The following is a 27,891-nucleotide window of genomic DNA, read 5'->3' as shown; positions in this document are numbered from 1 at the left end:
AAGTACTTGAAGCTGCTAACCATCTCTACAGCCACCCCATTGATGTAAATAAGGGTGTGGTCCACACCCTGCTTTCTAAAATCAATAACCAGCTCTTTAGTTTTGCTGACGTTGAGGGAGAGATTATTGTCAAGGCAATGACAATACCTCCTCCCTGTAGGCTGTCTTATCATTACCGGTGATTTGGCCAATGATGGTAGTGTCATCAGCATATTTGTAGATGGAGTTGGAGCCATGTCTGGAAAACAGCAGGGGGCTCATCACACAGCCCTGAGGGGCACCTATATTGACAGTCAGGGTGGAAGAAATCTTTCCATTGACCCTTACAGTTTGTGGTCTGCCAGTCAGGAAATCCAGAACCCAGATGCTGAGAGAGGTGCTGATGCCCAGGTCATTAAGCTTCCTGACTAGTCAGGATGGAACTATAGTGTTAAATTCGGAGCTGTAATTAATGAATAGCATGCTGACGTAAGTGTATATCCTCAAGGTCTTTCTGTCTAATATGAGTCATATATATATATGAAGCCTGTTTCACTCCATTCCAGAGATGTCTGTCTTGAGCAGAACTTGTGCACTGGTGGGATGGTATTTTAATTAAAGAAGATTTTAGAAAGTACTTGTATTTATTGTTACAGGAGGGAAGGATAACCTTCGTTATGATATATAATGTAGGACAAAATTTAGATATACAATATTAATGGTTTAGCTACTGAGAGAGCTCATCGTTTAGATGCAAGAGAATTCGGAAATATACATCAGTTTTCTCCGGGAGACCGTAACCGCCCTGTCAAAAAAAAGCCCTGGGCAAATGTTTTTCCACGTGGTACAACTTTGACTACCGCCCATCTACCCCATCCCAATAGGCTACTTCAACTGCCAATTGAAAGACGTCACCTCAGTGACTATTTTAAGGAAGTTGTGAATTGCTGAAATGAGATGAAAAAAGTTTAGTCTTTAGTTATTTTAATGTATTAAAATTCTGGATTTAGATAACAGGCTTGCATTAGTGCGTATATTTTAAATTTAGATCGCCGCGGCGAAAGGGCAGTAGTGATCTGCTGTTATACAACACAGTCACCCAGTGAGATTTATTTCCGTGTAACCTTAGTTATACGTGATAACTTGTATGTATCCTGATTATATCACAACCGTGAGTACCTTGTAATTTTACTGTTTATTTGATAAAATAATGTTTTTGATTTTCAGCATTATATAATTATTGGGCTATACACTGTATCTTATCATGTTTCCGGAAGAGACGTATCATATTCCTTATTGCCCGCTGCATAATGTTAAATCTCCTCTTTCCTGAGCTTTAATTTATCATGCGCATGTACAGTAATGTGTAACAGAAAGATTAGAACGTTAATACCGAGCAGATGTATTTACATTTTTTGTATTATATTGGTAAGACACTGACTAATCAAACGTGTCTTATAGTTTATAAAATACGACATGGAAAATGTGTGACGTCTTAGCTTAGGTCTTGATTGAGGTCCCAATTTTCTTGATTCCGATTATTATTTAACAGCGCGAATAATTTGTCTGACAATGGGTTACGTAACCTACTGTATGTGTTTTAGGAGACCATGTAGGCAACAGCAATAATAATTAATAATAATGCAAGAATGTATCCCTGATTGCAGGGATATAGGTATCAGAACTTCTAGAGGGTCTGAGAACCTCAGTGTCTGTCAAAGTGTATTTAAAATTTCTTAATCTAGAATTACATTTCTGTAGACAAACGTGAGGATTACATAAATATAGATTGCATAAAACCCCGAAAACCGTCAAAAAAGACATTTAAGAAGTTTACGGATTTTCTGTGCCATTGCTATTATATTATTACTGTCGTTTATATACTGTATACACATCATATTTTAACTAAACATTTAAAAATGTGTTGGAAAAAATAAGCATAACTTGAAAACCAGTATATACTAAAAAGCGATCAATACCTGGATGTTTTTCTTTTGTTGTTGTTGTTCTTCTCATAAAATTCCACTGGTACACCGACTAAAGGCACTTAAATAAATTTAGAGTTCGAACAACTGTGGATTTGCTCCTGTTATTTCGGATCATGTTTCACAATGGTTTATGGGGAACAAACGACTGATTTTCATTTTCTGCCTCCTCGTTGGTAGTACTTTATGTGAGTAGGTGGATGAAGAGATTTTGGATAAACATATAGTAGGTTACACCTTAGTCCCTGTAAATCTTTTATTTAGTGGATTATATTTCTTCGCAGTTATACAGGATAAAACCCCATGTAGTCACGAATGATAAAAACAAAAGCATCACAGGTCCTTTTAAAATGTCATCCAGCCATTTCTCCCGTCCGTTTGTTTTTAGTTTTATTCTTCCAGTGTCATTTGGCTTCCACCTTGTTATAGGTGATTTGTAGATAGTACAGTGATTATCAGTTAGCATTTGTTTACCATACTTATCATCAGGAAAAATAAATTAAAACATGAAAGAATCCATTTATCTTGTATTTTTGTTCTTACAGGAGTTCATGTGATACTCATTTTCATTAAGACCAAAGGTTTGGCAAATGTTTCATCTTATAATGCAGTTTTCTGAATAATGTGATTGTCATGGTTATTTTCCAGACTCAAAGCTTTCTTTTTGTACTGTGTTTTATGAAGTAATTTGTAAAAAAATCTCTTTAACGAAAACGTTTTTTTTTAAATAGACTTTTTGTCTAGCTGGATAGATTAGGCTTATTAAAAATGATTAAAAGATTGTTCACTTTCAGGTTGGTCAGTAAGCTTGTTTTTTGCAGCTTTAACAAATTTACTCACCCTACCATTGAGCAGAAATGGAATTTCCCAAGGAAATGTACATTAAGCGACTTGTCAGCTCATCATTAGCCACGAGTTGTCTGGTGTGGTGCTGCAGATTAATCCAATGTATCTTCTAAAAAATGTCTGTTTTAGTTCACAGATTAAATTACCGTATACTAATGTGGAAGAAAACAGTGTTCCAATCCAAAACGGTCGTTTGTTCAAAACATACTACAAATAATGGTTTACTCCAGAAACAAGTTTGCTGTTCTATCAATCCATTTCCTAACTGCTTCATTTAATTCAGGGTCGTGGGGGAACTAACAACATAACATCACTTTATTAGCCCTATACAATTTCTTGCATTAGGAATTCATCTTTTCACATACCCCAGCTTGCTCTCCATTAGACACAGACACACAGACAGAGAGAGAAGCTTGGGGTCAGAGTGCAGGGTCAGCCATTGTACAGTACCCCTGGAGCAGTTGGGGTTAAGGGCCTTGCTCAGGGGCCCAACGGAGTAGGATTCCTTTGCCAGCTGCGGGAGTAGAATCAGCAACCTTCCAGCCACAGGTGCTGATCCTTAGCCGCAGAGCCACCGCTCCGCTCCTTAACTACGCAAGCAATGGGCAGCAGTCCATCACAAAGCAGACACACGCATTCACTCCTAGAACCAGTTTTCCCAGAAGCCAATTGACCTACCCTAGCAATAAACAAATTAACTTAACCTAATTAAGTATGTTTTTGGACAATAGAAGAAACTAGCTCCCAAAGGAAGCCCACACAAGCATGGGGAGAACATACAAACTCCATGCAGGTAGTACTTTAGGTCTGGAGTGCTAACCACTGCACCACTGTGTTGCTGCATTTGCTGTTCTAAAAAAAGGATAATTTCTTCACACTAACCTCTGAACAACTGTTGTCAGTTTGACCTCAGCTGTGCAAGTTTGGTGTCAAGTCAGTTTGAGAAATGAAGCCATCAGACATTACATTACTGAAGACATTAAATTACATTACTGAAAACAAATTAAGGACATTCCAGACATCCCCTAACTGAAATGCCCTTGATTTGTTTCATGTATCATATTTTTCATTTATTTATTTGTTTTTTTTATTGAAAACTACATGTATCACTTGCAGGAATCCTCACACTAAACAGATTTATGCCTGCAGATACTTTTGCAAGTGTAAAAAGGTGCAAAGGCTAAGCAAAATCTGTCCATGTGTGAGGTATAGGACTTGCTGTTAGCACTTCCAGTCTAACATGCAGTTCAGCATTGCTCATAGCAGGTAATGAAAATATGCTTGGTATCTAATTGGCAGTGACCCAATCCAGGATAAGAAGGAAGTACTATACACAATACCCATACAAACCCAAGTGAAGGACCTTCCTGTAACATTTGGGAACAAGAGAAATGCTTCCAGTTGTTAGAGCTTTTCTTTCACCATAATATCTAATGCAAAAAATGCTTTTTTATATTACTGTTTTTTTTTAAGTCCTGTTACCCCATCCTTAGAAAAAAAAAGGCAATAAATGTTTTAAAACCTAACAGGAGGATATTGCAAACATCAAGTGCTAGACCGCACACCCTGTGTGGGATGTCTGCAATGTGAGAACTACATATTGAGATGGGTGCCTGGATAGGAAATTGACAGTGCAACAGAGACCTGGAGCTTGCCCTGGCAAATTAAATCATCCTCGCTTTCTTTAAAAGCGAGAGACGATTCGTTTTCAGTCTGTACATTGACCGTTTTGTTTACAACTATGTGTACTTAAGAGTTGATTTGCTTTTTTAGTATCCAAATTTGTGATTCGGTTTCTTAATTAAAATGTAAAATGCACTGTTAAGAGAAATGAAGTAAAATGTATTTTTACAGTTATTATAAAACTTACTGAGTGGGATTAAAGTTACCGTGTTTTGTGGGTGTTTTAAGATGGGTGCTGGCAGAATATTAGCAGAAATGGTATCCTACTATATACTGTGCCAAAACAAAAAATGTCAACGCACTGTTATTCTGAAAGCTTTTTTTCATGGATTTTAGTATGTGATTTCTTTCTGATGTTGATAAACCAGCATACAAGCTGAATGTATAGTGACTTTGTGCACTCTAACTTTGCTTTTTATTTTTATTTCTCCTTGGGATTATTGTACATTCATCAACGACAGGTGTGTAGCTCTGCATGTTTACAAAATACTTTGGTATTTACAAAATACTTGTAGTATTTAGGGTTGTAGGCATATGTAAAAATCTATTCATTTAATGGACATTTTGTTTCTAAACTGAGTACAATAGAACTATGTTTTTTCCCCCAAAGTACAATATGGCTTGTCTGTGTTATGTTACCACAGGACAAGAACATCTGAGTCATGCTAGGAAAATACATTTTTTGTTTGGTCTGGCATAGCTGGAATATTGTTTGAGATTTATGGGAAGCACTACTATTCCATTTCCTTTTCCAGTCATCACATTCTTTTTTTTGTAAAGCTTTAGCTTCTGAAACATTTATGCATATTTTCTTTCACTTTAGGGTCTAAAACCACAATAAGGATACCTCTGCAATAAAAGCCCACGTAATCCAGGATGTTGCTGGGTTTGTTGTTGTGTGTCCTGGCTGTGGAATTTGGATTAGGCGTTTGTGAGGACACGGGGAACATGACCGCACTCCAGAACACCTCTGGCCCCCCGCTGCTGCTCGTCTCCTTTGACGGGTTCAGAGCAGACTACCTAAAGAAGTTTAACTTTCCAAACCTGCAGAAGTTCTTCTTTTCAGAAGGGGTTGTCGTGGAGCAGCTCACCAATGTCTTCGTCACAAAGACCTTCCCCAACCATTACAGCATTGTCACTGGCCTCTATGCCGAAAGCCATGGAATGCTGGCTAGCACCATGTTCGACCCAGTAACGAAGAAGAATTTCTCGATCGCCAATGATTCCGACCCCTTCTGGTGGAACGAAGCTACTCCTATTTGGGTGTCGGCCCAGAAGCAAGGGTACAAGACTGCGGCGGCCATGTGGCCGGGGACTGATGTACTGATTCACAACATGACGTCGACATATTACCTGCGCTATGATTCCAAGGTGACGTTTCAGGAGAGAGTGGGGAACCTCACCAAAAGGCTGACCGAAGATGAGACGGTGAAGTTTGCTGTGCTGTACTGGGAGGAGCCTGATCATGCAGGCCACATGTACGGGCCGGAAAATACAACGGAGATGGGCAAGGTTTTGAAAGACATCGATAACCTGATTGGATTCCTCGTTGACAAACTCAATCAGTCTGGACTATGGGGCAAAATGAATGTCATTATTACAAGTGACCATGGGATGACCCAGTGTTCCAAGGACAGGTTAATACACCTAGATAAGTGTATTGATAGTGCGAATTACACCAGTGTGTACCTCACTCCTGTGGCTGCCATCATACCACTGACAAGTAAGTGCCCTGTTGGAAAGTAGGACGGGGTACACCTGTGTTAACGTCTGCTGGAGGTACAAAGGGTTACAGAACGGGTATTAGCAAATAACAAGATACATAACCGGATTACACATTGGTATATGAACAATAGATTTAGTCCAGCCTGTGTTTAGGTGACTCCAGTTATAAGCATGAGCATTTTTTTTTAATTTCCAGAGAAGAATTGGTGCTTTTAGTCTTGAGGGGTCCTAAAACAGAACTGACTGGAGTCAAAATTTTTGCAGTTTGATCCAATGCTATTGTATATTCATGCCTACCCTGTCGTCCCCTTGCACAAATATTTACCTTTGTCACACTAAAGCTTGAAAAGCACACCTTTACAAAAGGAGCAGTTATATATAAGACTGTTTTGCTAGTTTTTTTAATGGAATAAAGCAAAGCTAAAGGCTGCTAAAACAAGCTACTTTTCCATTACACTTTATTTTGTGATTTAATAATTGTTCACTGTAGATCTACATTTTCACATATTCTTTGATTTTATGTTGCCTCAGGTAAGAGTATTTTATTTTTATTCTTGCTCTTTAAGCAACTAGGACAATTTTGGACTTAATCCTTTTTGAAAACTCGGAAGGTATTCAGTGCTTCAGGATGAATAGTACTCCATGAAAGACCATAAAATAATTTTCCTTGCATATGCATTTTCTTTTTCAGTCCAAGAACTGGACAAACTGAACAAACAGATCGATGGAGCACAGCAATGTATCTTTGTGCTCATTTCTACTGTATGTCTATTGTATCTGTCCATCCATCAATTTTCTAACTGCAGGGGAGCCACTCTGCATGAGATTCCAGTCCATCACAGGGCACACACAGACACAAACACGCACATACTTACTCCAGAGCTAATTTTCCCAGAAGCCAATCAACTGCCAGTATGTCTTTGGACTGTGGGAGGAAACCAGAGCACCTGCTGGAAACCCACATGAACACAGGGAGAACATACAGACTCCTCACAAATACCACTCCAGGTCTGGAATTGAAAAAGGGTATTAAGAATTATCCCCAAAACTCCATTATCTTGTTTAAACTTGCTAAAATGATACAACAATTGCAAGTGCTTGAAAGTACTGTATACAGTATTTCAACTCTGCTATTAAAGCTAAGATTGCTACTCGGAGTCACTACAGTTGTATTTAAAATAACTCCTTTAAATGTAATTGCAGTTGTATTTAAAATGACTCCAATTATGTTGGACTCCAGTTAAATATGTTTTTTTTTCTTTGTTGTCTTTCGTTGGACAGATGCTACACAGGTGTACAATGCGCTGAAGGACTGTCACCCCAATATGAAAGCATACCTGAAAGCTGAAATTCCTGATAGGTTTCATTACAGGGACAATGAGAGGATCCAGCCAATTATTCTGGTGGCAGATGAAGGCTGGACGATTGTTCAGGAGGAAAACCAACTACGATGTAAGATTCTTGTCCTTACTATAGAATTTTAGGGCTAGTGAGAGAGGTCAAGACCTTATGCTCCATAAACATGAGATAGAAAAAAAACAAATATTACACGGAATAAAATAAGAGTTCATGGCTCAGCTTAGTGTGGTATTGAAGGATTATGATAGTCAAATGTAACCTTTGATCAGGGATAATTAGATGATTGGCAACTGTCGATTTACTCCATTAGAGATGTTTGGTTAAGAAGAGTTCCCAACCATCAGATGAGTTATTAAGGAGAGATCATGACTATTTGGCTCTTATCTAATGGCACTGCTCCTAAGAGTAAAAGTGTGACTTCTACTTAAAACATACGTTCGGCAGTTAGTCGCTTATTGAACCAAGGATATCATCAAGCCCTTTCTTGGAAGAAGCCAGGGTATCGACGTCAACAAACATGGTTGGATAGCTTTTCCATATTCTCATTTGACTGCTATGAATCACGCTGGAGGGATCCATTGAACGTGAGGTGTTTAAATTACTCTATTTAGTAGCTGTGTTCTGAAATAGAAACTGTTCTGTTCTATTATATATAGTAATTTACGTGTTTCCCCAATTTTCCTCACTACAGTGGGCGACCATGGCTATGATAATGCATTGCCTAGCATGCATCCCTTCCTGACAGCCCATGGGCCTGCCTTCAGGAAGGGCTACAGGATGTCTAGCTTGAACATTGTGGACATTTATCCTTTGATGTGCCACCTTCTGCGCATGGAGAAGATGCCCAACAATGGCAGTTTCTATAATTCTCGCTGCCTGCTTGTTGATGAGAGGTGCACCGATCTTCCTGAAGTCATCGGCATAGTGATCGGCGTGCTGATGGTCCTGACCACCCTGACTGGCCTATTTGTGCTGATGAAGAACAGAGCGCCGTCATCCTCTCGGCCGTTTGCTCGTCTGGAGCTACAGGATGACGATGATGATGATCCACTGCTGGGGTAGGGGAGTTCAACTTTGCAGTCTGCACAACACCACTGCACAACTGATGTTACAGAGGAGTAAATGAGATCGGTCAGCATGGGAATATGAAAAAGAAGCTTATTTTAAATCTCAGGACATTCAGACTGCCTGCACATGGTTTTGAGCAATTAAAATTTATTTTGGATATTGTTTCATAATCTAACACCTACTTTATAATTAAATTAAATATTTCCAACATTTTAATCCTTATCTGCAAGCCTTGATGGGGCCCAGAGGATGTACTGTATACTGGGATTAATGGCTTTTCCTGTCCATCATCTATGCCAGGGCATGGCTTTAGCTCTACAATCCAGGACAGCATACAGTGTTTTCAGTATAGAAGGCTACCATTGCATTACACTTCATTAATTTAAGTGTCTGGATGTTTACACATGTATACATGGTCAACACTGCAGGCCTGACCTGCCAGGGGAAAATGTTGAGGTGTAGTTGGTGTACCAGCAAACTTCATTAATAAAATCTAATGGGATTTCTTTTTGGCCCTGCGAACGGAATTTCATACTGAATGGAGGATCTGAAGGGCCCCCTTGGAATAAAAGATTTGATTATGTTTTTTTCCCACTCAACCAGAGTATGCTCTTTGCAATGGGAACTGCCAGTGGCTTAGGGAATTAAACTAGGCCTGTGAATGAGAATAGTTTTAATTCTTGAGTTGGAGGCCAATGAAGTGAAGGGGTAAAGGAATGAATATTTTGGCTCACAAAGAAAGATTGGAGGAAATGTTTAAAAACATGTGTTTGCTAGATTCTCAGGAACAAGTCTACAAAAGAAGAAGAATGTTCGAAACACCTTGTGAGGGCGGCTGTCCTGTAAAATTTTCTAATATTTAGTAATCGGCTATTGCTGTTGATAGAAAGAACTGGAAAGACAAAGAGACCTCTGGCCTTTTGCAGATATTTTTATTTTAAATGCCAAATGTTTGAAAACATGAGTACGATTTAAAGAATTGTTGAGTTTTAAGTACTTTTAATGTCGGAAATTTCTTTTTTGCCTCTGACCCTTAGTTGAATGCAAAGATATGGTGTACCAGAGTCTCATAAGCTTAGGACACTTCTCTAAATAAAATTGCATGTACAATTTGTGAATTTAAACAAAGGCATCTAAAAGGAAAAGTGTAAAATGGCTTGGGATTTACTTGAGTTCACACTTGTTACAGTTGTGTATTGGCTGTTATCTGGAGCAAGTTTGCACTTACATTATTTATGTTATATATTGCCTGCACTTAAAGTGTTGAAGGAATTAGGTCATGTTTGTGCTTTTATGTTAGACTTAATATTGACTCAATCAGTAAATGGAAAAAATAATTTTTGAAGCAATATTAAATAGGTAGTGGAGGAATTCTAGAGTTTTCATTTTCTGGATTTACCTGGTACACATTGTAGTAATATAATGCTCACTTTAATTACTGGTTGTAAATTCTTTTTAATAGCCTTAATCATATTGTGAAGTAGAGTACTTTATAATTTTTCCCCAAATACATCTTTGCAAACAAAAATGTAATACCTCTTTGTTTGTAAAGAGTTTTGTTCAGGGAACATTTTGGGTTGCAAATGAACACAACCCAGATATACATATATTTTATATTAGCTCTTTTTTGTAAACATTAATCACTCTGGAATATAAAATACTGCTATAATCATCAGATTGAATTTGATTAAACATTAAATTAGTTCTAACTAATTAATTCCTTCCCTAGTGCAACTTTGGCCGAGTCCTAAAGGACTCTCTTTAATGACTTGAGAAAACATCTTGCTACATTTTCTCATTTTAAAAGGATACTTTCTTCATATAAATATGTGATTCCTTTACTACAACATGAACGTCTTGATGGGTGTAGACTTTTAGAGTAACACATTTTAATGGTCGGATTGCCACAGTTCTTGATACTATAATGCACTGAATGAAAGTTTAAAATACCTAAAGGTGTTTTGCCCAGTAGTTAATAAAAATGTCTGTGGTGTAAGACTTTATGAATCTGTATATTTGAATTTTATATGCAATGTTATGTAAACAAGATTTACAGAACTTATTTAAAAAAAATATTTATTTTTTTATGGGCAAAGTGTATTGTACGGGCACTAAGAGATTTATGGGATGTTCTATTACTATGCTATGACGTGCCTTTTTGGAAGTATACATTATTTTAAAATAGCAATACTTAGCTTTTCACTTTTTTATGATCTGAAGGTTTTTTCTCAAGTGTTGTTACTAATTGCTGTGTGCCTTAAAACTCATTATTCAAATGTGTATTTCTGACCTGCTGCTAAATTATTTGTTCCTTTTATTCCCATGAAATTGATTTGCTATTCATTGCCACTTCTTGCTACTGTACACTGATTATTGTGTGATCCCTCTCATTGTGAAATAATGTTGTCCAGGACAGGTATCGCAGGCATAGTCTTAATCACATAAAATTAATTTGACTAAGAAATCAAATTTTGTGTTATTAATCAGCTGCTAATTTAAAAGTACATCTAAAGCCTGCAGGGCTGTGGCGTTTGTGGTAAATTATTGCCTTTATGTTTATAGCCAGTTTTAAATAGCATGCTTTTTTCTTTTGTGTGCATATAATACTGTATTTTTAAATAGTAAAATACCCAGTCACAGAAACGCATTTTATCTGTTGTTAAATTAGGTACTTAAGTACTTTTGATAGATGGTATAATGCATTTATGGTCATGTTCAGTCTCATGTCATTGGCCAGTACTTCCTTAATATGGATGGAGCAGTGGCTCTGTGGCTAAGGATCTGCACCTGTGACTGGAAAGTTGCCGGTTCAAATCCTGTGGCCGGCAGAGGAATCCGACCCCATTGGGCTCCTGAGCAAGGCCCTTAACCCCAACTGCTCCAGGGGTGCTGTACAATGGCTGACCCTGTGCTCTGACCCCAGGCTTCTCTCTCCCTATCTGTATGTCTCATGGAGAGCAAGCTGGGGTATGTGAAAAAGACAAATTCCTAATGCAAGAAATTGTATATGACTAATAAAGTGATCTTATCTTGTATGTTTTATTGAAAAGCTTGTGTGGAGAATAAAAAGTACTTGAATGAGTATTGGATTGTTTTTTTATTATTTCTGTTGCTGCAGAAATATAATTTTTCAAATGTTTATCCTTACTGAATCTTATTGCTAAACACTGCAAAATGCTGTTGGCACTTATTACAAATCTATTTTTATTTTCTGTGTGCTCCATTGTTTTGAGAATAATTAAATTTAAAAGAATCCGCAAAATCCAGCCCACAAATACATCAGAAGAAATCGAACTATATTTGATGAAAAATTAGATCTACAGGTTTTCGATATTAATCAAATATTTTTGGCATCATTTTGAGTCATTGATCATTCATTATTAACCAGAATATACCCAAGTAATTTTGGCTTTAATACTAAATCAGCCCATCAGTGAGTGGGTCAATTGGGATAGCTTGTGCTGCTCATGACAAAATATCTTTCTTGTGAGATGAGAATGATTGCCAAACCTAGGACGCCATACTCATCAGATGAGCCCTAATGAACACTTTTGGGATGAGCTGGAATGTCGTGGTATCAAGTGCTTTTCCAAGAGCACTTAATCAACCCCTTTTCTGTGTTTCATCAGAAAAGCAGAGTCTGATTTCAGCAACTTCATTTTATTTCCCAGGAATGATTGATCACTTTACAATAAAAATGGATCTAACTATAATTTAACTATAGGAAATGAATGTATAGCCTGTAGTGCTAAAGGCTATCTTTTAAAGACCAGTGGAACAGAATGACTTACTGTATAAACAATTAAATCACTCCACACCAATGATGAAACGAAAGATTTAGTGGTTCAAACAGATTTATTTAGTTGCTCAAAAAAGTGTCATCTCATTATTGGTTAATACACATTTTCAGTGCTCAGTTTCACAAAAGCCACATTCTAATAACAATTTTGACAACCTCCAGTACCATCAATTCAAATCATACTAAATTTTTTGGATTTTCCAAACCCTACAGTAGATATTTCTTTTGATTACTTTTAGAATTTGCCATAGTATGATGCGGTTCAAAATGGACAGTCGGAAGTGTACTTCGGTATTACAAACACATTTGCGTAAAAGAGCTTGCACCTTCACATTCAAGCAAAGTGTAAGATGTTTTCACTCTACAGTCTTTCACCAGTACAGACAGATGCTAGGACTCACTGAGTAACTTCAGAATAGGGAACTTGACTGCACTCCAATAAAAAGCTCCCTCCTTAAGTTCATGGTCTGGTAATACCAACTGACACTTGCCTAAATATCTAAAAATATTTTTTTTTAAATCAACACCGTGGGGACCTAACTGTGCTTTTGCTCTAAAGCGGTTCTGACATCTAGTCCTGAAAGATGGCACACATTCCTCATGAGCTATATACTGTTCCCACTCAAGGCCCTCGTAAACATCTCGTGAGTGAGACATTTTTGTATAATGAGCAACTTGGGGGACACATTTTCAGATAATGTCCCCACAGACGTAACTACACCTGGCAGATGATATGGGGATTTTTTTTCTAAACCAAAGAGTCTTCTTTTAAATTTAAAAGTGCCAAACAGTTATTGGTTTTTGGTCTTCTTTCAGCATGCCTGGAGGTTTCACTGGGGTTAGACAAGGAATAAAAGAGCATGAGGAGTTCAATTCTCCTCAATTCTCAATTCTCATCCTCCACATGAAACTCCTTTACAGCATTGACTTGACTGCCTCAGTGACCTCTCTGAACAGAAAGTATCCAGAAAACATGGTAGCTATATGCATTTCTGTAATGTGAAGGCTTAGGGAGAAACAGATAGGAAAATGAACCATTCAGCAGCTAATGGACAGACATCAATTATACAAGAATAATGGGGGGAGAAAGGGAAGCTGTTAAAAGTAGGTGAATTGTACTCCCAAGTCTTCTGGAGAGAAAGCTTTTCATTTTTTAAAATTTTTGTAAAAGATAAAATGTAAATTAGTTATTTTTTATACACCAGAACAAAATTAAAGTAAAATATATTCTGCTAAAATCTCATAACAGTGTACTGCACTTTCACATACTGTTGGAAGATTATTTTTTCCAACAGTCCAGTATTTTTTTCAAACTTGCAATAGTTTTTAGTGGTCTGTGCTAATGATTCCAGACTCCTTCTTTACTGCCCTTTGCTTGTTGTCCACCAAAGGCATATTTATAACACTTGAAGTATTGTTTGACACTTAAACAATAATGTAAGCTCTTAAACAATAATGAAACCTAAATGACAGGAGACTGGAGAAAGATTCATCTATCATAAATCAAAAAAAGGTTTTACACATTTTCTAGAAAAAAAACAATTTTTTAAGAAAGGGCATAATAGAACATGTTACTGCAAGCTGCCATCCTACAAGACAGAATAACATCTGAAAGACAGAACTGTTCATATGTAATTATAATTTGAAATAATGACCAATCGGTTAATTTACATTAAACAGCTTAAAAAAGTATTTACAATAAACAATTAAAGACAGTTTCTTGAGAATACAAAGATAAGCACTTAACAATGGGGAAACTACTTACTCAATTAACCATAAAAATACTTCTATGACAAAACTTACCAGAGCTTGTACTGGAACAAGCACATTTTTTTGGTAAATTCTCTTACAAATCTGTGAAGTAGCAAAATGAATGTTTGTACCTGTTAAGTAAGAGCCTTAGTATTTTATAACAACATTCTGCTACAGATATACTATATACTATCTATATTTTGAATTTAATATAGATAAATTTAATTTAGTTTAAGAATGGATATGGCTTAATCTATGATCGAATTACAGTACATTTCTCATGTGAAATACTTTATTGTAATGCTTTAAATAGGAAAGCAACAATTTCAAATGTGTAAAACTGTCAATGGAACAAATATAGATTTGCAACAGATACTGAAGGCCTGCACTTGACAGGATGAAGGCAGTGGACTGTAGTTCCCCTTTTAAGACTCTCTGTGGGAAATCAAATGCAGGCTACTTAATGTCATTGCAAATGGCCTACATCAGTTTACATGCGGGGGAAATTATGTCCCAAGACCTCTTGTAGTATTCGGTAATGACGGTTTGTGCCTGCATTTATCTAATGAATGCTTAGCTATGGTACTACAAAATAATCTAATTTTCATTTCAAAAAGCCCTGTTCATTTTTGAAAAAAAGGGGGTTTGAAAAAGTGCAGTTACTGTTCCATTCACGTTTTTCAAAAATATTTTTTTCTACTTTTAAACATATCCCCTGGTAAAGGGTACCATTAGGATGACTTTCAAAATGTTTTCAGTGCAAAAAATATCCCTCACATTTCTCACTTCCAGGCTGAATTCAAAGCAGTGTTTATGTGAGGAAAAATTAATTTTCTTTCTGAAGCCTGAGATGTCTCCAGAGAAATTACTTTCAACTTTTATATATAGAAAAGGGAAAACAATGTTTTCTCTGAGGCATAAGAGCTTTGAAAATATCTTTCTTGATATCTAATGTCTTCAAAAATAAAAAAAGATAGTCACTTACAATTAACATACGGCAGTTAACTACCACACAAAGTGCACTATACATTTTTCAAGTACTGGTACCATATAAAAGTAAATCACAGTGCTAATGTCAGTTTACATAAGAATAGATGGTGCTGCTGTGTTTCTAGTGACATAATAATGTTTATTCAAATAACAAATGCAGTGGCATATTCATTTTGTTCATATTCTTGAGTTAAGATACAAAAGCCATTTGCTACCTTACTGTTCTTTGTAGAATTCTATCTAGTAGATTATAAAGTTTCTGAATTTAGAGACAACATTTTACTGGAATCTCCACTGGGGGGGTGATTTACTAATCTAAAGTACATTGTGGTGCTTGACAAGTTATTTGGCTCCAGTTGCATTTACACAACACACCTTACACCACACAGAACATCTAATTACAAGAAGCCCACTTCATGAGAGATTATGAGCATTTATGTTTGGTGTCTCTGTGTGTGTGGGGGGGTTGTTTAGCCCATGAGCCTCATTTTCTTGGGACTGTTTGTAAAATGGGGCTGTGAACCTATCCGGGCACAAGATCTGCTTAATAAACGCCTATCTGCTGCATCAAACTGCTGTCCACAAATACTTTTATTCAGACCAATGATATAAGCAACACTGCTCACAATGCCCAAAGACGGAACAAATTATGAAGAGAGACAGACAAGAATTCTGATACAAATACACTAGACACTCGTTATGTACACTAAGATTTTTAGAGCTTGGTTCTTAACTTACTAAGCTATCGTGTTGTCTTTGCTGTTGGCTTCATTTGCTTATACTTGGAATTCTGTGACTTATTGAAATATATTCAGTAGTTTACTATAGACTAGTTCATTATTAGTTAATTATTATGTTAAAAGTCCTGAAACAAGCTGTTGAGACTTTTCTAACCATAGCTGGTTATGCACCTCTCAAATTTAACAGAATACTCTCAGAATCACTCATGGCATTTCTTCTAGGAAAAATAAGAGGTCAATTTGGATGGAGGAGTGAAAAATTAGCTTTCTGTGGAAAATAATTCAGAATCTAATAATCAGAAGTTGAACTGCAGTGCAGCACATTTACTGAGAGTGCCATGCAAAGACATGTTCACATTAAAATTCAGAGTATAAATGACAACTATTATCATAAGTGATCTGGTGACTATATTTTGCATTCTCCAGTCCCTTGTCCTGAATTGTTAAATACTATACACTTATCTTTACATAGGTGGTAGGTGTAAATTTACACATGTTCACAGCTCAATGGTGTGTTATATGCACCTATAAGCCTATCCACAGTTGCTGCATGCATTGGGGACAACAGGAAGGTGTCTTTACATGGGTCTGAAAGCTTGTTTAACCCAAGAGACTGAGTACTAACAACACTTTTTAAGATTGGCAGTGTGGCTTTATGGACATGCTGTGGACCATGCAATGTTTACACAGAGCGTTCACATGTTCTGAACTGCAGTCTGGCATAATTTGTTTGAGTTTTCTCTTGCACCAGATTCCCACTTTGACCGGCTCCTTCATCCGGATTTATTTCAGGTCAATACGTCATTTGTAGAAGATTTTAATCACCCAGAACATTCTGAAGATGATGCGCCTTACTGTGGTATTTGTGGTTTTCCTGGTTAGCATTAAGACTTAGGTATTCTGCGATCCACTTAAACACAGCACTACCACCTATTCTTATTCTATGAGGAATGCAATTAAAACATAAAGTGCAGAAGAGAACATTAACATTCAGGCTGCTGAGAGCTCACACACTAAACTAAAGGCATGTCAGAACATTGGGACAGAATGACAAACTATTTTAAAAAATCACAAATGCTGAAGAATAAAGAATCTCAAAATAACAGAATATATAATATCTTTACATTTATAAATACATTAAAACAGTTCATTGAAATGTGAGAATTCATACCTTCAGAATTGAACAAACATTGAAACTGGGCGATGTCTCAACCATCTGTTTATATATACAGTGCCTTGCAAAAGTACCCAAAAGCTCCCAGACACAGGTGTATTTATTCTGAAATCATGTTAAACACCTCAACTGCACACAGGTGGACTCCAGTCAAGTAATTATGTGACTTGGAGAAGAGAGTTGGTTACTTCAGAGGTAATTTAGGTGTGTCAAAGCAAGGGGATGAATACTTTATTTTCAATTAATTTAGTCAAATGTCTGGTTTTTTTTCACTTTGACATTATAGAGTATTTTGTGTTGAGTGGCAAAAATTATCAGTTAAATACATCATGGTTCCATGCTGTAACACAATAAAATGTGAAAAAGTCCAAGTGGGGTGAATACTTTTGCTAGGCACTGTAACTAACCACTGGACCCTTGCTCAGCCAATTATGCTACACTAACAAGAAAATATAAGTCTTTAGATGGTAGTAAGTATAGGAACTGATCCTGAAGACAGTGCTACAGTTAAGACAATTAATTTGTACCACATTAAGATGCAAAGAAACAAAAAGGTAAAGATGAAATCACACCACATCCAGGCACATACTGTATATGACTCATACTGTCAACATTCACATATAACGTTACTAACATTTTGGCATGGATAGGAAAAGTGTATTAGAGAGTTCCTGATGTAAAAACATAAAGCAACTCTAATCTTGTAGTAGGGGCTGTACAATCTCAATATTAGTGATGGGCACCACAGGTATCTGTTTTTGGGTCACCTGTTTAACAAAGATTATGAGAAAACCTACCACAAGAGCAAAACCCAAGATGGCACCCAACAAAGAGGAGTGGGAGTCCTCAAGCTTCTGGACTGGACCTAGAGGGGAGGATTCGGCGAGGAGGTCTTGCACGTGGCTGAGTGACCCGTTGTTTGGCGCTGGGGAGATCCCAAGGATATGGCACATCAGCGGGTAGAGGTCCACAGACTGCATGGACTTCTTGCTGTAGTTCTTCCGGAAGGCAGGGCCATGAGCGATAAATATTGGATGCATGCTCGGCAGCATGTTGTCGTAACCATGGTTACCCACTGAGCAAGGAGATTGAAAAACAGAGGTAAATAAAGGGGATTCGGCCTAGGTGAAACCCCCTGTAAATGTTAGTCCAAACTTGAGATGAACTTGATTCCCTTTGGCCAATAACATATTTCTATTTCCGCAACTTATGATAACAGTGCTAGTATAACATTAATGAAGATAAATGCAGAGAGTAGTACATTGAGAGTACACAGAGAGTAGTACTCTGAAACAATATTAATATTTTACATAAAAAGACCTATATAGTGACAACTGCGTATGTATTTGACACCGATTGGGAATGTGTCAGCTTGTTTTGATCACCACCAACAGAACAAAAATACAGGCATCAGAACCATTAAATAAAAGTCATTTTAATATAAACTGTGCATGGCTGTACAGAGCAGGCAACCCAGGTACTTGAATTCTACACTTGATTTTTGTTTTTCATTCAATCGCAGACATTAATGGCTTAACTGAACCAATAAAGAGGATAAGAAATGAGATTGGCTCGGTTTTCCAGGTCAGATTTAAAGGTGCCAGCACTCGAGAACCAGGGTCACCTACCCATGATGGGGTGACCTCTACATGCTGAAACTACGGATATCAAGCTGTACAGGCTGTTGTAATTTAATAACTATAAGAAATTATAGATCATTTTCAACATATCGCAGTCAGTAACTAAACACAGTCCAACAGATAAAATAAGACTAACTGGTTTTATCACTTCATTACATATTTTGGCAGACATTAAATTACCACTTTAAAGTTCAATCCCTGCTACAGCTGAAATGACACACCAATGCTTCACAATGCATTTCCCTATTTAGGGAAGAACAGTCCTAAATACTTTTGATATATCTCAGCTTCCCTAAACTTCAACAGATACCAAATTAATTAACAAAAATTAGGGATCTCAAACACAGATGGGATTTAAGTGATTAAACAAATATAGCTTAAAATGTATTAATACACTACTTACGCATAAATGTATCGCTTTTATTTCTCATAATCGTCCAGCCTTCCTTGGCTTCTGCTAAAATAGGCTGAATCCTGCTATTATACTTGTAGTAGTAGCGCTCAGGAATGCTTTCTCTCTTGTACACAGTCATGTTAGGGTGTGCTTTTTCTAAAGCTGTGTACACTTCTTCAAATCTGCCTGAATATACACAAAAACACAGGTTATCAAGGAATCACAAACAACCATATAATTTCGTTCAAAAAAGCTGATGGTTAATATTTTCCAGCATCAAGTAATTTCTCCATGAAATCTGAACAACTGTTTTATTTGAATTCATATAGAATATTTAAGTTAATTAAGTTAAGTCAATACACGGAACAACAGATACCACCAGAATGACATGACTAATGTGATTGACCTATAACTAGACCTACAGTAGCTGCAGACTCTAGAAATATTACCTTTTAACTACACTAAGAAAAGAGAATTAATAAGCAAAGCTGAACAATACAAACAATAAAACCCAATATGAAATAATAATACGAAAACAATAAAACCCAGAAGCAACGTAGGGTCTTACCTTCCTTAGGCAAAATGCCAACCACAGGAGATTTGTCAATCCATGTATAAAGGTCTCTATCTACATAATTATCCAGCTCGATAACCCTGTCCATTGACATCTGCGACATCCCATGATCACTCGTGATGACAAGATTCAGTTCGTTATATAAACCACTCTTTTTCAGCTGATCTAGCAGGTATCCCAGGTTGGAATCAATTTCAGATATAACATCGTTCATTTCAGGGTTTTCAGGACCCAACCGATGGCCACTCTCATCTGGTTCCTCCCAGTACAACAGGCCAAAGTTGATGGGCTCGGTGCTCGTGAACCAGCTGATCAGCTGTCGTACTCTCAGTTCAAAGGGGGTAGACTCATTGTAGAGCATGTAGTGAGTGGGATATTTCCCACGGATCTTTACATCAGAACCTGGCCACATAGCAGCACCGCTTCTGTGTCCTCCTTCTTGGTTGCTGACCCAAATTGGAACAGCTTCATCCCACCAGATGGAGTCATAAATGTCCATTCTGTCCATGGAGAAGGTTCGGTTGATGTCAGGGTCATACATTTCGTTAGCCACTATACCATGGCTTTCAGCGTGAAGGCCAGTCACGAGGGTGTAATGGTCAGGGTAGGTCTTTGTGATGTATGCATTGTAGACGCGCTCCACCTGCACGCCGCTCTTAATCAGCGAGTCAAAGTTGGGTGTTGAAACCCTGTCAAGGTAGTCCCAACGGAATCCGTCGAAAGATACCAACAGGAGTCTATTTAACTTGTCTTGGCTCAGAAACACACCAGGCAGTGAAAGCAGACCTAGAAATGTCCACAAGAACCAGCTGATCTCCAAGCTGTAGTAAGGCATTGTAATAATGGGGCTGTTTTGTTTCTGGAGGAAGGATGGAAGAGCTAAAAAGGAAGGTTAAATATGTTGAATTAAATGTTGCACTACGATATTGCATGTTCACAAAGTGAGCATATGCCACAGACGTGAGAAACGGATCATCTGCTTTGCATGTAACCGCATGTCAGATTTGCACCAAGTACCCTACATACCTTATTATATTTACTATCGGGAAATTCCAAAAGCTGACTTTTCGTGGATTCAATAAACGCATTCTACGTAATAAGACAAAATGCAGTCAAATTATTTTAAAAGATTACCTCATGCTAAAAACACTGCAAAAGTAGCAGTCCTCCTGCAGATGTCATCCGATAGAGATCACGTTTCAATTTTGAAACCACCACATATTAAGAATTAGAGTGACTATTTTATATTGCGTCTTAACATTTACAGCACTTCCGTCTTTTGCGGTTTAAAAATAACCATTCAAAACCGTTTCAGATACAGCGCAATAGGCTATACATCACACTGTCTTCAGTGCGATATAGAACAATCAACATTTAAAATTACACCTCACGCCATCTGAGATTTAAGAAATACAAGGTTAAGAAAACGGCTTATAATACGTTGTCTTTAATTTACACGATGGCTTTATCCACCGATGGACAGAAGTTGCACATACACTGTAGAGCAATTTTTGATTGATCATTCTTTATTATTTTGTAACCCCAGAATCGCAACAATTAAATATACAGTGCTATGTAGCAGAATACTCAAAAGAAGCGTGTGGAGCTATAGCACCCTCTCCAAGAATAACTTTAAAAAAAAGAATATGTAATAAACCTATAGTCTCTCACCTTATCGGCCAAGCTCAATTCCACCAAAACAGACAGACCTCTCGTAAACAGGAAGTCCCGCCCTTGTTGTTTTGGGGGAAGAAGGTTAGCTAGAAGGATCTACTGAGCTGTCAATCAGAAAGAGAAACAGCACTGAGGATGCTTGGATCCCTTTTTGAAACAAGTGCAGCAAGTGACGCTGGGTAATGAAGTGAGGTTCTTCAAATATTACTAAAATAATCGCGGAGTAAATCGCAAGACGGTGGTGGGGGTTTGAACAATGTACTTTTCAAGTTTTTGAAATAGAACCCAGTTTTAAAACATCGTTGTGTAACCTTGAATTTTTGAAGAACACCCTGCATTACTTGTAGACATACAATGAAAAACAAAATTAACTTCACCAACTTTTTTAAAGATCTTGAATGTATTCAGCCAAAGCTCCCGTAGTTTCTTTCAAACAATCTATTCTCTTATAGCTACCAAACAGACATTCTAGTAAAGAAGTAGTTCAGGTGTGTAGCTGCGTCACCATGCGTAGGCTGCAAAGGAAATAGTAATAGGTTTATTCCATGCTGAAAAGAGAAGAAAGAAAACGTTTTGGCTGTGGAGCCTTCTTCGGGTGTAAGAAAGATAGGGCAGTCAGTCTTTGCTGACCAATTGCTTGCTCCTTTCTAGTAAAGATGTTGTTATCGCTCATTTACTGTATAACAACGGATAAACACTCGCAACATGACCGCTTTTTGACTGCCTTTCCTCAACTTTATCGCCTCCCGATTGCTCCTTTCCACTCGATGTCCTATCCAACAGCAAAGACCTGCGCGAACAGCTGATTTTATTCTGAAATAATCAGACTCACCACAGTTAAACACAGGTGTGGGATAATTAGCTTTTTGTGGGATTTGGAAGGTAGTTGGTTACACCAGAGCTAATTTACAATTGTTTTATTACGGGGTGTGTACACTTATCTATCCCATTCTCAAATAAATAAATTCTAGTTAAATGTGTCTTCATTTCAAACTGTTAGATCACAAAATGTGTAACTTTGTAAATGTTGTATACTGTATATATGTCTGTGTGCTATTTTTTTAAAGAACCATCTCTAAACCAGTTCTCAAAGTATCATAGTTAATTTTCCTGGAACATATCCAATAACAAACTTCTGATCAGCTTTTGTATACAACCTAGACTTTTGATTGTTTTAGATATACTATATAAAGGAGAAAACCAACACCTTCTATGAATGTAGTTGCACTAGCTCCAGGCCTTGAAGTTGCAGGGATTTTACTGTAGTGGACTAATTAGTATTATTTAGTTTTAATTAGTAGGTAACTATTAGACAGTTAAAATGGCTAAAGGCTGGCCATGGAAAGACATCAATATTGTTTTCTTATAGTTCTGCCACTGTGGTGACCTTTTGGGTTCCAGGATGTTACTTGTCTCTCGAAGCTGATTTCATAGTTTATCTAAACTAGTCTATTATTCTGAGGAAAGAGAAAATGATAAGGATGAAGCAAATGTTTCCAAGTAGCTACACAAGCATTGAGACTTTAGTTTTGACTTGAGGCTTTGTACTAACATGTATCTTACTGTTCTTGAAGAAACATTAACTCCTGTATTTGCAGCAAAGTTATTTTCAAGATTTCTTCTGAATCTCTTCTATCTCAAAGAAAGGAATATGTGGAATGTTACATTAGTTTTTGAATGTTTCTTTCTTCCTTGACCTCTTCAGTTGTCAAGTGTGTCGGTTTCTGTTACTGGTTTGAAATAAGAACCTCCATTAGAGTCTTTTAACATTAAATTAAATCAATGAAATTTGGCTGTAATTTCTCAATAGGAGTAGTCTTAATTAGCTTAAGCTGTTATTTTTCTGTGCTCTTGTTCTGTGAAATTTTCTTCCCATATGCCATTGTGTTCACAACATATTTAAAAATCTATAGTGGTATCAGTGCCTCGACTAATTCAGGCCTTGGGGTGGTATAGCACTAGTGGTTGCCTTACAACCAGTGACATTGAAGCAATATAACAATATATCAATATAACACCGTATTGGGTAACATTTCACAAAAATTGTTGATACCCACTCTCTTGTTTGCTTGCATAATTATTGCCAGTACTTTAACAAAGTCACATTTCTGAACAACCACAAATGCAATGCCAATCTTATAATGCAGGACCTTATAATGCAGACACCCATGCAGAAGTATGACATTTGCACCATGGATAGAAAATATGCAGAATTACACTGTGACAATAACTAGTGATGATTCTTTTAATATAGCGCCATGCATACAGAATATCACTTTGTGAAGCTGGGATTGAATTGAACCAATTTTGATTTCTTCCACCAGAGGTCAGTCACTCCCTTTCTTTAGTGTATGATCTGAACCACCCTCAGAAAGATTTGTAAATCTCAGAGCATGTCACTACAGTGATGGATTTGATGGAGTTCTAATGTCAAGTCATTTTAAATATTGACACCATCTAGATCACAACAAAGTGGTCAATGTTAAAAATCTTGTTACATATTTGGATATTGAACATTATAATATTCATATATCTGTTTTACTATATGTTTATTATTATGTTTTGTGTGTTTATTATACTGTATATGTTAATTTGCTTTTCCTTTATTTTTACATTGTATCTTTACAAAACAAAATCAACAAAGTACCAGATAGTACAAAGTGTAGTACTAAGAAACCTTTTTCAATGTCTTCTGTGCCAAAGTAAAATGTAATTTATTAATTTAACACTACTGTAGAGTAATAAATGGTTTTTAAATAGATGTATGATTTCATCGATGTTGTGGTACTTTCATCACACCCCTACCCTTGGAATTGAAAAGCTTGATCTTACTTTGCAGTACCTCCAAAACACATTTTTATTTCTTTTAGAGTCATGTAGTCATTATTAGTCTCTTAGGCATTAACCACCTTCAGATCTCACCTATGCTGCATTTTTTACCATAGCAATCAAGCATTCTCATTGAACTGACCTCTTCATTTCAAACCCAATGCAATTATATACAGATGATCCATCGTAGTTTACAAAATAGCTAAAATTAGGATTTCTTCCACAGTTCAAATACAGTACTGGATTACTGTTTTCCGGGAGACTCTTCTTTAAGAGTAAACTTTAGAGAATCAGGAAAAATGATCACAAAATCCCTAGGGGTTTTTATGTTAACTACACCATCCAAACTTGAGGTTTTATCCAGTTGCAACATTTGGTTTATAAAACAGCTTGAGAGGTTGTGACAGGTCACCTCACTGAGTTGTATGAACATAACCAAAACATATAGCTTGGTTAAAAAGGCTGGGTTTATGTAGAATGGGGTTTTAAAAAAGAAGCCTTAATCTCTGAGTGTGTTGAAGAATTCAAGCAGGGGAAGAGACAACAGCAGACTCACTCTTTGAGCGCAGCTTTGCACTAAGAACCTGAACCCGTGACAAGCTTGCTGTTGTCACGATGAAGTGTGTGATGGAATGTAACCAAATACATGATTAAAAATGCTGGAGCTTAACCATTTAAGGCTTTAGGTTGAAAATCAAAACTCTGACTCAATTTTAAAATTAACAAGAACAATTTAAAAAGTAGATCAACTTTGACCTTCCTTGAACAACAAGTTGATATGTCAGACCCTTGAAGCCCCAGACTCTTGTATTTTAGGGGCATTTCACACTCCTTTCATGTATGATGGAGCCTTCCACAAAGCCAGTTAGCACTGCTGCATCACAGCTCTTTGTCCTGCTTTCTGGCCTATCGTGCCTTCTCTGTGGAGTTTATATCTTCTCTCTTTGTCTGCACAGGTTTTCCTCCCTCTTCCTAGAGATATTCTGGCTCAGCTGTCTTTAAATTGTAACTGTGTGTAAGCACCCTGTGATAGACTGGCAAGTCATCCTTAGTATAATCTCGCCTTGTGCTCCATTCTTCCTGGATAGACTCCAGATTTCTGCAAACATTATCAGGAATAAGTGGTCTTCTGATAATGGATAGATAAATGGATGAGACAGAATGCACAGAGTGTGCTACAGTATGTATTAAGACTTGGTCATTACCTTACCAATATTTTGATACTACAAATCATATTGCTGAGCTACCCAGAACTTCTTCTGGCTCTTACTGTAACACCTTTCACTGATTATCTACTGTAGTATTGGAAGTTTGTAGAGTAATTCCTTGTATAAAACTAAAAACTAATCCAGATTGTTTCTGCTTTTGAATTTGAGCGGTAGTGCATTACAGAACAAAACAATACAAGTATTTTCAATAACTTTTAAATTACATGTTTTTTTATTGTAGAAGGTGTGCTTATATGATTATGGGATATGTCAACAAGTACAATTTAAATGTCATTTTATGCATTGCAGATTTCCAGATTGAGATGCAGTTCTTCATGTTGCTGTTTTATGATCCCATCTCTACCTGATTTTCATGGAAATGTTGGATATATCAAATAATGCAGCTATTCTGGGAACAGAAGCTGTTCACATATTATCTCTAATGTCTATTTTAACTAGATCTACACTTCAGTGAACCATTACTTAGTACACTGTAGAGCACATTTGAAGGACAATGATAGTCTGGGCCTGTTTGCTTTCTTAAGAAAAAGACAAGGTGTTATGGTGGAATCATTACTCTTGTGGAATGAGTTTTTGTAGTGTACCTAAAATACAGGGTGGTTTTCAATCACTAGACAATGTCTACAATATTCTAATAATTTAATAAGTTCTGAAATTCATTCCCTGTTTCATACCACGTTTGAACACACAATTACAATCCACAAGTGGTCAATTAAATTACGCAATAAAACTCGCAGTTTGAAGAGTGAACACCAATAAGAATCGTGTTCAATGCTGCTATATTAAATCTCTGTAGTATGCAGGTAAACGTTGGCATGCTTAATTTTTCATGCACCCTGTGGATAGAAATCACACAGTGTCATATCAGGTAGGACTAGTGCCATAACAGTTCAACAGTTCTTCACTAAATATACCAAACCTCTAAGATCAAAGGTTTCAAGCAAAAGCTTGTTGGTGGCAAACTCTGTGTGGATGCTCCTTTGCGAAGAAACAACAGAATTCCCTCTTAAATATTTTTTGATAAAGAATAAAACTTTTTCATTCACACTCTGTAATACAATTGTGATAAACAGATGCTGCATCGCATTCTGGTGTAGCAGATTTGATACCCATCCATCCATATTTCTAACTGCTTCTTCCAGTTCAGGGTCAGGGTCGTGAAGGAGCTGGAGCTATCCTGGCAATCAACAGGCGCAGGGCAGGGGACACCCTGAAATGGGATGCCAGTCCATTGCAGGGCACACACTGACACCAAGGGCCAATTTTCCCAGAAAATGTATGGGGTATGTATGGGGTTTTTTTTGGACATTGGGAGGAAACCCATGCAAACAAACACCAACAGAGACAGCAACCTGGGTCCAGTACTGGACCTACAGTCCCAGCGCTGTGAGACAGCAATGTTAACCACTGTCCCACTGTGCTGCCCACCAGCTTTTAGATATGTACTGTGATTAAAGTGTATGAATAATATAAATTCATTCATAATTCAATTTTGAAAGCTTGTAATGATCAGATAAAAAAATGTTCTATAAATGTCAGGCCGGGCACCTCAAATATAGTATGTCTGTGTTCATCACTACAGGGCTTCATTTAAACACACTTAAGTAACCCTTAAGTATCAGCATATGCAATAGACTTGACTCAACTTTGCTAAATAATACAGTTGAATGATTTCAGAGTAAAGACAGAAACTTTCCGATGTTTTAGACTTAGCATTCCTGGTCAGTGATGTAACCTGTCTTTAATCTTCCTTTAATTATCTGCTTTATAAAATTACATCATATGCAATGATGGAAAAAGAGACTAAGGATAAAAAAGATGTTTCCCTAAGAATAACAGTCTCTTTATTTAGTTTTATCACTGTGTTTTCTGAATATTCCTTGGTCTATATTCTTATACTCACAAGTTTCTTGATGGGTTAAATTAAAACCAAGTTCAACTGGCAAGAAAGAGCTGTACTATGTTTTATAGGAGGACTTTGGAAGTCATACAGTATCAGTTGCTGGGTCTTTATCTCTTTACAGCAAATAAGCTCATACACAGTTGAACAATTCATTTTACTCAGTTTATTAAAGAAAGTGTTTACCAGAGTGTAAGCTTGTGGTGAGATCTGTAAAGCCTAAGGAACTGTAGCCACCAGGATCACGGCTTCCCACCACTATATTAGCTGTGGCCATTTACTACCTTGCAACAGGCAGCAATTACAAAAAAGAGGTGCGGTAGGAGTGTGAGAGTAGTGAATTACTCAGTCTTTAATAATACCACACTAGTTAGTTTGAAAGAGAACCACTTATCTTAAAGTAGCCCTTCTAAATTTAAATATAATTTTAATATTTCGTGTAAATATCTGGGCAAAGCTAAATTGTGGTTAGCTATCAGAATTTCCATTCGTTGATAAACATGGACGGCTTTAGGACACAGTAGATGCTGTATGATGCTGCACCGTTGACT

The 27,891-nt window shown here is 37.0% G+C and overlaps 2 protein-coding genes across 3 annotated transcripts; one reads left to right on the top strand and one right to left on the bottom strand.

Moving 5' to 3' along the window:
* The first annotated feature begins 878 nt into the window (after positions 1-878).
* enpp4 (ectonucleotide pyrophosphatase/phosphodiesterase 4) lies at positions 879-11,729 on the top strand. Of its 2 annotated transcripts, XM_088909265.1 has the most exons (4): positions 879-1,150; positions 5,317-6,216; positions 7,500-7,670; positions 8,269-11,729. In XM_088909265.1, the coding sequence occupies exons 2-4, from the start codon at positions 5,370-5,372 to the stop codon at positions 8,637-8,639; spliced, it is 1,389 nt and encodes a 462-aa protein (XP_088765391.1). In that variant the 5' UTR covers positions 879-1,150; positions 5,317-5,369; the 3' UTR covers positions 8,640-11,729. The 2 variants fall into 2 exon arrangements, with proteins under 2 accessions (XP_088765391.1, XP_088765392.1); XM_088909266.1 differs by lacking the exon at positions 879-1,150 and having other exon boundaries at positions 5,265-6,216.
* A 752-nt stretch (positions 11,730-12,481) lies between these two features.
* On the bottom strand, positions 12,482-21,446 carry enpp5 (ectonucleotide pyrophosphatase/phosphodiesterase 5). Its single transcript, XM_088909151.1, has 4 exons — positions 21,380-21,446; positions 19,703-20,587; positions 19,144-19,320; positions 12,482-18,175 (listed from the first exon to the last, which is right to left on the bottom strand). The coding sequence occupies exons 2-4, from the start codon at positions 20,541-20,543 to the stop codon at positions 17,796-17,798; spliced, it is 1,398 nt and encodes a 465-aa protein (XP_088765277.1). The 5' UTR covers positions 20,544-20,587; positions 21,380-21,446; the 3' UTR covers positions 12,482-17,795.
* Between the last annotated feature and the right edge of the window lie 6,445 nt (positions 21,447-27,891).

Source organism: Atractosteus spatula, chromosome 2 (assembly GCF_055471065.1).
Source record: "Atractosteus spatula isolate fAtrSpa1 chromosome 2, fAtrSpa1.hap1, whole genome shotgun sequence".
Taxonomy (NCBI): domain Eukaryota; kingdom Metazoa; phylum Chordata; class Actinopteri; order Semionotiformes; family Lepisosteidae; genus Atractosteus; species Atractosteus spatula.
This window is presented reverse-complemented; position numbering and strand designations above follow the sequence as displayed.